The sequence below is a fragment of the Populus alba genome, chromosome 11, assembly GCF_005239225.2.
Source record: "Populus alba chromosome 11, ASM523922v2, whole genome shotgun sequence".
NCBI lineage: Eukaryota > Viridiplantae > Streptophyta > Magnoliopsida > Malpighiales > Salicaceae > Populus > Populus alba.
The window spans coordinates 18,371,640-18,381,614 of record NC_133294.1 but is presented as its reverse complement, the minus strand read 5'-3'; the positions used below and the strand labels follow the sequence as shown (position 1 = coordinate 18,381,614).

Here is a 9,975-nt window from a genome sequence, read left to right as displayed (position 1 = left end):
CCTCCCAACCCTATAACCATGCAGGCTGACAGGTTCGGGACTAGGACCCCCGAGCCCAGCCTTTAAAGCCAATTATTTTTCCAAGGTTACGAATCTATTTTGCCAACTTTCCTTGTCTATATTGTTCCATCGACTAGAGGTTGTTTATCTTGAAGACCTGATGCAGTGGCCTTCCCTGAACGTTGAACAGTCGACTCAGAACTGGTACAGATAAGCGGTATCCGCATCATTTAAATCACTGCCCTATCGGCTACAACTGCTGATGGTCCTAGATTTACTCTCTAGATGTTATTAGTTCGAGTCTCACAAATCTTAGAGCCACTGGATATTTACATGGTTGTTAACTTCAGGGTTTGTAAGATTAATTGAGGTATACGCAAACTGGCTCGGATATCCACGTTAATATATATATATATATATATATATATATATTATTTTACTATTTTTTTTATAAATGATGTTATTTGGCCAAATATTTTTTAAAAGTGCTATTTAAAAAAAAAAAAATCAATAAGAATAGGCTGCATAATACTGTCCCGCAGAATTGCTGGAAATTGCCAGGCAAATCTTTTCATAAGCACGGAACTGAATTAACAGAACCTTTTTAAAATAAAAATAAAAAAAATGCACGATTGATGGTTGGTCTTCTTATTCCTTCCTCTTTTTACTCCTGCCTTTGCTGTTGATGCAGTGCCTTAGACCACCAATTACACGGTGAACAGCACAGTTTTTCGAGGAACACCGAAGAATTAGTACCTTCTCATGGGATGATCCAAAAGGGAATTGGTTAATGACCACATTTCAGGAAATAGGTCCGCTACTGCGAATTTGGTGATGATTCCTTCATCCTCCATGTCTACAAGGTAGCCTGTCCATGTCTAACTGAACAGGATCCTGACTGAGAATGAACAATCGATGCCCTTCATATTTGTTTCTGCTTTTCCCAGTCACAATATGATGAGACTCCTGTTGACCAATTGAATCTCGATGCGTCTCCAAGTCCATTTTGAAAGGTACATCAAGGCATCACAAAATGATATTTATTTCATATTTGATTAAATGATGCCAAAGGGAGCCTTCACCAGTAATCCAGACAAGAACATGAGCCGACCTTGAAGTGATGGAAGCGAAGCTTATCACGGACAATAATCTCTCTACTGGAGACAGCTGAAATAAATTTAATGGCCGAATGACAATCTTCACACATTCGAAGGTTCTTCACTATCCTGATAGGAGTTCCATGGCTCGTTTTCAATAACCCAAATGCTATTGCGAGCTTCTCACTATGGTATCTAAGTGCATATTCTCTCTCCTCCTCTTCCAATTCATGCATCACTGAATCAGACACTGGCACGTAACCCGCTTCTCTACACTTCCACATCAACTCATCTAGATAATGATAAATCGCGTTTGTCTCAGAGTGAGACCTGTCCCCCATGCTAAACAAGTAAGTGTTTTGATCCACTTCTATTGTACTATAGCCAACTTGTTTCTTCAGGCATTTTCGAATCATATCGTTTCTGACTATTTCCACCTGGTCCATTCTACCTGCCAAAGCATATATATTTGAGAGTATCACGTAATGAGCTGGATTTTCTGGTTCGGTAGCTAAGAGATGCTCAGCAACTTGTGCTCCAAGGTCAAAATTCTTATGCATCTTGCAAGCTCCAAGCATCGCCGTCAAAATAGCAGGTGCTGGGTTTTCAGGAATCTCTTCTTTGATAAAATTGTATGCTTCATCGAGAAGTCCTGCACGACCAAGCATATCCACCAAGCAAACACGATGCTCCACCCCAGGCACCAAGTGATACTCTTCTCTTATGCTTGCAAACAACCGGCGACCTTCATTTACTAACCCTGCATGAGCACATGCTGACAAAACAGCAACAAATGTAATACTATTAGGAAATAATCCATTTCTTCTCATTTCATGAAACAATTCAACTGCTTGGCTACCATAACCATTTGTTCCATACCCAGAAATCATTGCCGTCCAAGCCACTACATTCCTTTCCTTCATCGAATCAAAAACCTCTCTCGCTTTACTCACATTCCCACACCTTATATACATATTAATCAACGAAGTACCAAGCACCACATTCAAATCTAAGCCATTACCAACAATATACTCATGCACCCAACACCCTAAACTAAATGCACCCAAGTGAGCACAAGCGGACAGAACACTCACAAATGTGGCCGAATCCGGTTCAACACCCGTTTCCTTCATTCGATCAAACAACCCAATTGCCTCTTTAGCAAACCCGTTTTGCTCATACCCAGAAATCATTGAATTCCATGCCACAATACTTCTCTCACGTGTTTTATCAAACACTTTCCTCGCATTAATCAAATCACCACACTTCCCATAAAGAGCCACCAAAGCAGCTTGAACATACACATCCAATCCAAACCCGTGAACCAAAACATGCCCATGAACAACCCTACCATGTTTCAGAGCCGATAAGTCAGCACAAGATTTAATCACACTCGTAAAAGTATAATTTGAAGGTGAAACATTAGAAAGGACCATGCGGCTATAGAAGTAAAGGGAATAAATTGAGAAGTTGTGGAATTTGGAGGTGGATTTGATAAGGGAAGTGAAGAGGAAAGAATCTGGATTTGGGACAGCGAGAAAGATTTGGCGCGTGTAGCTAATGGAGCCAGCAGCGCAAGCTAAATTGAGAAGCTTAGTAAGAAGAGATCGGCTGCGACCATAGCCAGAGACTATAATGTGGGCGTGGACTTGGTGGAGAAGATAGAGACGTGGTCCAGCTTGGAGAAGGAAATTGTAGGCCGGAGAATGTGGGAGTTTATGGGGTTGTTTGGTCTCCATGAAAGTGTGCCATGAATCTCTGCTGTCCTGTTTTTATGCAACTTTGGCGGGTGAGGAAACGTTTTTTAAATCCGGTTTATACAGATGGGGAAGGGCATCCTCAAAACTGCCATTAAACAATCTTTTTTTTTTTTTGCTTGCTATGATTTTCAAACAAAAGTATATAAAAAAACTGTTTGGATATATAAGTGTTTAAATAAAAATTTGTTTTAAGAGTTAGCAGAATGACATAAAAAATAAAGTGTATTGTTGCCAAAAGTTTTTTAAAAAATAAAGAATTTGTTACTTGATAAAATAACAAATATACCATTACAATAAAAATAGTTTTAAATTGTTACCTGAACTTTTTTAAAATAATAAAAAATATACCAAAATGTTTATAAAAAATAATAAATTTCTAATATGATATTAGATGAATATTATTTTCTTAACAAAAACAAAAAGAAAGATGAATTATTGTTTATTTCCTCACATAAATAATGCTTTGGTTTGTTTTTTAACTTGCATTTTTTAATATAATGTTTATTAAAAATTATTTTTTTATAACTTATTTTAATTTATTTTTTATGAGATTATTATAATCTCATAATTTTGATAATAAATTAATTAGGTTAACTCAGGTTTTTTTTAATTAATTTTTTTAATTTTATCTTTTAATATTAAATTGATTGAAAATTGAATTTCATAATTTATTTTAAATTTATTTATTTTCATGATTTAAATTACAAGTTTAATAAATTAAAATTAATTCATTTAAGTTTTTTTATTTTTTTAATTTTATCTTTTAATATTTTAAACATCATGTATTTATCTTCTTGTATAAAATTATCTATATATTTTGTTACAAATCCGCGATAAATTAATGTGTGGAGCACACATAATATTTACTGCCACCTGCGTGCTGCAATAATTTGTCATATGCTCAACACGTGCTTGGCGCTGTGTGCTTGCTACAGAAACCTACGTGCTACAAGTCAGGATCACCTGGACAAAAACACCACCCTATACCTACGCCCTACATGTCATCATTACCTAAATAACACTTCACTCTTATATTTACATTTTAATAAGAAATAATTGAGAATTCCCCTCCTTATATATCACTGTTCACCGGAACAAACGTTTTTTTTTTTTTTTTTTTTTTTTTTTCATTTTTAAATTCATTCTTTAACACTTAATTTATTTAAATTTTATAATTTATTTTAATATCATAATTTGAATTACAATTTTGATAAATTAAGTTAATTAAATTAATTTTTTCCCATTTTTTAATTATTTTTTTTATTTACTTATTATTGTAAATTAAACTTTATAATTTATTTTAATTTATTTTTTATAATATTATTACAGTACCATGACCTGAATCATTAACTTGGTGGCTTAACGAGATTAACTCATGTTATTTTCTTGGATCATTTCTTTTAATTATTATTTTTTTTTAATTTTATCGTTCAATATTAAATTAATTAAAAATTAGATTTTATAATTTATTTTTTTTTATTTTGATTTAACAAAATAGGTTATGGATTTAGCATATTGACTTTAATTATTGTTTTGCTTTTACTTATTGATTTTTTTAAAAAAATTTATCATTTAATATTATGTTGAATAAAAATTAAAGCTCATAATCTGATTTGATTTATTTTTTATAAAGCCATCATAATTTTTATTATCTAGATCGTGAATTTAACAAGTTACTCCAAGTTAACCAAATCAATTCCATATATTATCAATTTATTATTTTAAAATAAATAATATTTTAATTTTTTTAAAAATTAAATTATATTTTTTTCAATCATTTATATAATTTTTAAATTCATAAAATAGACAAAGTTATATTAAATTAACACCACACAGTAAAACTTGATTTGATATGCGCGCAGGGGGGAGAATAATCTAGAAGGAAACCAAAGTAAAACTGAGGAATCATTGTCCTTGCGACCACCATTTCCCTCTCCTGAATATCTCACAACAACGGCAGAAATTTGAATCATAACCATAGACGACTTTTCTTTTTCTTCAAAGTCCCACCACCGTTCCCCATCCCGGCCTCCTTTCTTGACCTTCTTGCATGAACACCACCATGACCACCCTCATCTCCATCACCGACCTCCTCCATCATCAACGTTTCCGATGAGATCAATTTTGCAGTCAAATGGGTAGTCCAAAACTACCTTCAGCCGGGAAACATCCACAAATTTTTCATTATCTATAAAGATTTGATGTGTGTGTGTGTGTAAATATTTAATAATTCTAGTACAAATTAAAATATAATTTATGAAACGAGAAAGATTCCATTTTACATGGAACCTGAAAAGGTAAAGGAAAGAAAGACGATGAAAATATCAAGAGGCCCATATAGTACGAGTAATAAAATAATAATAATAATAATAATAAATGAAAATGCAGGCTGTGGGGTTCGAACCCACGCGTACTTATGTACAGAAGATCTTAAGTCTTCCCCCTTAACCTCTCGGGCAAACCTGCTGTTTGTTAAGATTCTCGAATTTTATTTAATATACTATGATTATATTCAATGATGTATTCTTATCCCGCTACAATGATGGCCATAACTTTTTTCTTTCTCCTTCAAAATTCTTTGGATAACTAATGTGGTTTTTATACTTACTTTTACACTGTATTTTGCACCAAATTATAGACCTTAAAACGATAATTCCCGGTGCTTGAGGGTATTTTAATTTTGCGGGCAACCAGATACTTGAGCACAGAAGACTTCAAGCCAGAAAAAAGAAGAAAAGCAGCAGCTTGGAGGCACTTACACCTTCTCCTGTGCAACATTCCTTCTGACATTTCAATAATATTGATGGCAAAAACCAAATATATGATGTCCATTCTTAGTAAACTTTTTTATTTCACATAGAATAAAATGGTCACGCATTTCCCTTCTCGTTTTCCATGAGTTCCTTGTATCACTGTTCAACAAAGGCAGCCAAAAGAGTTCTGCAGTGATATGTAATTTCTATTAGAATACACTCAGCTCTCACTGCCTCACCCTTTTTTTTTTTAAATCAAGAAATGACACCGGAAGTGATGACCAAGAAAATAGACGGTTGACACCAAGCAGTTCATCGACTCCCCGACGAGTTATTAGCTCTTTGCCAAAACAAAGCTTCAACACATCTCTGCTTTTCAGGTTCCTAAGCCTGCCAATTTATCAGTTCCGAGTATACAATTTTTTTGTGATTGTTAATGAATTCACAAAGTTGGAACTCAAACTCGAGTCCTTAACCCTCTTGCTTTGTAAGAATCCATTCTTCGACGAAAAAAATGAAAGCTGAGAAAAGAACATTGGAAGAGAGAATAATGAGAAAATGAATATTCTGGAAAGGGCTTTGCAGGAATACTATTCACAGTAATGCAGGTTTTCTCATAATGAATTCAGATAAAAGCTTTACCATGGACAAGCGACCATAGCGTGGGCTTAGAATATGCATCCGTTACACCTTTTCAACTTCTAAACTACAATCCTTAACTCTTCATGGTAACCAAACAAAACTACTCTGCCCATTATCATTCCATGAGCACTGTATCACTGTTTCTGCTGTGTGTTTCCTTTCAGCAGAATTTTCTCCCTCGCCAAAAAGTGAAGTCTTGAAGTTTCAGTAAAGATAGGTGTGATCACTGTACATGTGAGCTGTCATGTTCAAAGATTGAAGCATTGCTTCTCCTTTTTTGTTGAAAGTGAATACAGATATGCCACCATTATTTACATCAATTGAACGGAACCTGAACCAGCCAATAAAGCACTTATAAGCTGAAAGTATGCAGCAAAAAAGTGTTACTGTTGTATAAAACTGATACTCAAGCATGGTGGCAACCAGGCTTCAATAAAATGTCTAAATAAGGTCACGTTAAACTAATACCTCTCTGGACTTAGCCCCAAAGCTGTACAGATCAATGCCCTCAATATTGACTTATGTGTGATGACCAAAAAGTTTTCTCCCTGAAGAAAATATTTTCAAGTCAGTAGACTTCACATTTCATGAAAACTAATAAGGTATACCCAACAGACGCAAAGTTACTCACAGACGAAAACAATATTTCCTTCCAAGCTTCTCTAGCCGTCCCCCATAGCTTTCGCACGGGGTAGATGCCATTGACAGTAAAATTAGCAGGATCTTCTCTCCATGTTGTGTACTCCTTTGGATATTTCTCCCTAGCATCCACTGCCTCCAAATTCAGAACGTGATTTAGTCTTACAAAAATGAACAGAAAAATGCATGTTCAGTGTTATTCTCCACATAGATTGTAGAGACTAGTTCTATTCATTAAAGTTGACTGCTCATTCTTCAAATAAGCCATGGCTTATGAACACCACAACTTGGTGATGGGGTGAGAAAGAACATGACGAGTAAACAAGAGAATTGCACGAAGAAATTCTCAAGCTTTAGCAGTAGCTGAGAAAATAAAACAAAAGGAACAGACCATTTTTCATGCCTTCAAGGTAAAAAAGATGGGCCTCCTTCAATGAATCGAGAAAAACCAGTGGCTCTTCCCTCCCTTGCCATATGACTTCTGCAGTGGACTGCATTGAATGCCAAGTTTGTAATTTGATAGAGAGAAAAACTGGAAGTTAGGATACCAATCATGGCAATCATTGATCAAACCTTGGCACGGGATATTGGACTTGAAAAGCACCGATCAAAGTACATATTTCCCAAGGCTTTCCTACACCTCTCCGCTTGCCTCACTCCAGTTTCTGTTAAGACAGACAAGTTTGAGCTTCCCTGGGTACGCATAACATAATCAGGTTAGCAGCTTACAGAGAATGGTCAAAAAAAGAAATTTTTATCCACAAATTGCAAGAGAGAAGCTAAAAACCTGAACTCTACTCTCTTTGTTCCAAGAGCTAAGACCGTGCCTTACAATAGTAACCTTCTTTGGAGATGATAATAACTTCTGGGTAAGTGATGTTGATGCTCTATCAAAATCATATGCACCGCCAGTCAAATAAGAGTCATTTACAATCTTCTCTGTCATAAATCCATAACAAAAATCAGCTTCAATTGGGAAGAAGCTTCACCTAGCACTTCACAAGATTGATTGAGCAAGCCTTGTGATCGCGGCAGATGGAGGGAAGGGGGTATTATGCATTAATGCCTTGTGCACATATAGGTTGGCATCATGTCATGTATACTAAGATTATGTAAATTTTTTTTTTTGGATTCGAGGAATCTCCACTCCTCAGAAAACGTATTTTGTGGGCTCAGGTAAGCGAGTAAAACCTCGACTGTCCCAGGCTCTTACATGAGGTGCAAGCTCTGACTCGAACTCGAGACCTGCTGTGCAGATCTCAAGCCCTTTGCCATCACGCCACGTTTCCTGGGGACACTTGCTGTGCAGATCTCAAGCGCTTTACCATCACGCCACACTCCTCGAGGACACTAGGATTATGTAATGCTATTGCCATTCACACAAAATATGCTAAAAGGGGTTTCTTTTTATGCTAAACACCATATGTGCTCAATGGCTTCATTAATTTCATTACATAGAAAAACTGCAACCTATTGAACTCCTATCACTGTTGAGATTTTCCCCAGGAAATACTTATTGCCATCTCTCAGATTGGTACAGTTCATAAATTTCTTTCTTCATTTCTCCAATTAGGCAATTGCAACCAGAACACAAAGTACCCTGCAAACTGGCTTGGTACTCTCTATCACTACAAGGCACGAGTTGGTGAAATCCTAGTGTGATGGCCTTCGGACACCAACATTTTCTAGGCCTCAATTCTTATTATTTGTTCTGGGGTGGCTGTGTTACTTGTGTACAGAAGAAAGTCATACGAAGATTCTCAAGAAACTTGTAAGGCTTTCAATAATGATATCTGCAAGACTAAAACTAGAGCAAGCACCCTATTCTGAGAGTACATAAAATGATCAACTGAGGAAAAACTACATCCCTTCACAGGTCAAACAGGCCAAAGAGCTAACCATAATGCAAAACCAATTTCTCATAATTAATCCCAGACCACTCAAAAGTAAAGCATGCAAACAACTTCGTTGAAACATATAGCTAGAACACTGGATTCTTTACAATTTTGTGTGTTGGATTTATAATGGAAACTTAATCCATTGCTTACAGAATGGAGAAGTACAAAAGCAAGAACTTACCGGTGGTTAAAGGAATGTCCGGGCTAGAATTTGAGCATTGAATTTTGAGTCTGGCGGAATGCTTAGCAGGTCTTTTTGAATCACAAGTGAAGGAAGAGCTTGAAGAAAGAGGAGCTCTGAAGGTGAGAACTCCACAAATCATCTTGCAGTAAGATGTGTCCGAAAACTAATTGTGTGTTAATGGTTCTTCTCTGTTTTTTTTATGTCCCATTTGGCTCTTTACCATATCAGCTGGTGGTTTAGAATGCATTGACGTTAGGAAATACTGACTGGGGACTTCGAACCATTTTCTTTCCAGGGTAAACTTTATTTTCGTCCCTATAAAATTCATCAATGTTTTCAATTCTACTGTTATAGTTTAAGAAATTATCACTGTTACCATTCTGAATTCGTTTTTCTAAGAGGTTCTAATGTTACCCCTAACTGTTGAATAGTCTGCTCATTATAATTTGGTTTTTCAGGGTTAAGTATTTTTATGAGATACATTACATTTAAGAATTTGAGATGAAAGAAGCAGAGAAGGATAATTAAAACTAAGATAAACATTAAAAGGATTACATTTAGTTAAAGGGTGAAATTAAAACTTTTTTCAAAATTACACGGGTAAGATTAGGAAATGTTAAACTATAGGGGTAGAAGTGAAGCTTTGTTGAAGCTTTTAGGATAAGAATGTAATCTGGTTAGAAGGTGGAGCTTGAAAATTGAAATTGCATTTTCAACAGTATTTTTAAAAAATTTAAAGTTTTTGTTATTTAAAATTATTATTTTATATTTTTAAATATGTTGATATAAAAAATATTTTTTAATATATTTTTAAATAAAAAATATTTAATAAAATAAAATATGATTCTCTCACTTTCTTCTCCGCCTGCTCCTCTCCATCTACTCTAACCTGATACTTGTGGTAGAGGTTTACGAAAGAGATAATGAGGGGAACACGTGGCATGCACAACCGTATATGAATGCTATACAGCCTTATCAAAATTATAGAGGAAAAGTCTAAAA

General features: G+C 35.1%; 2 protein-coding genes and 1 non-coding gene across 4 annotated transcripts; all 3 read right to left on the bottom strand.

Moving 5' to 3' along the window:
• Positions 1-491: 491 nt before the first annotated feature.
• Positions 492-2,967, bottom strand: LOC118031339 (pentatricopeptide repeat-containing protein At2g33760). Its single transcript, XM_035035716.2, has one exon. The coding sequence runs from the start codon at positions 2,834-2,836 to the stop codon at positions 1,079-1,081; it is 1,758 nt and encodes a 585-aa protein (XP_034891607.1). The 5' UTR covers positions 2,837-2,967; the 3' UTR covers positions 492-1,078.
• Positions 2,968-5,240: 2,273 nt separating this feature from the next.
• TRNAL-UAA (transfer RNA leucine (anticodon UAA)) lies at positions 5,241-5,323 on the bottom strand. Its single transcript has one exon. It is a non-coding gene; the product is annotated as a tRNA-Leu (tRNA).
• Positions 5,324-5,885: 562 nt separating this feature from the next.
• Positions 5,886-9,207, bottom strand: LOC118031338 (probable 2-carboxy-D-arabinitol-1-phosphatase). 2 transcript variants are annotated; one of them, XR_012171183.1, is made up of 8 exons: positions 8,971-9,207; positions 7,679-7,830; positions 7,465-7,584; positions 7,283-7,382; positions 6,884-7,023; positions 6,721-6,800; positions 6,253-6,583; positions 5,886-6,131 (listed from the first exon to the last, which is right to left on the bottom strand). XR_012171183.1 is itself a non-coding variant. In XM_035035715.2 (7 exons), exons 1-7 carry the CDS (start codon positions 9,110-9,112, stop codon positions 6,457-6,459), a joined length of 861 nt encoding a protein of 286 aa, XP_034891606.1. In that variant the 5' UTR covers positions 9,113-9,207; the 3' UTR covers positions 6,151-6,456. The 2 variants fall into 2 exon arrangements, 1 of the variants encoding a protein (XP_034891606.1); XM_035035715.2 differs by lacking the exon at positions 5,886-6,131 and having other exon boundaries at positions 6,151-6,583.
• Between the last annotated feature and the right edge of the window lie 768 nt (positions 9,208-9,975).

Excerpts from the sequence above, each read along its gene's own strand:
- LOC118031339 (XM_035035716.2), bottom strand. The coding sequence starts at position 2,836 with ATGGAGACCAAACAACCCCATAAACTCCCACATTCTCCGGCCTACAAT.
- LOC118031338 (XM_035035715.2), bottom strand. The coding sequence starts at position 9,112 with ATGATTTGTGGAGTTCTCACCTTCAGAGCTCCTCTTTCTTCAAGCTCT. Across the intron at positions 6,801-6,883 it reads AGGAAATATTGTTTTCGTCT|GGAGAAAACTTTTTGGTCAT; the intron begins GTGAGTAACTTT and ends TATTTTCTTCAG. Across the intron at positions 6,584-6,720 it reads TTGGGGCTAAGTCCAGAGAG|GTTCCGTTCAATTGATGTAA; the intron begins GTATTAGTTTAA and ends TGGCTGGTTCAG.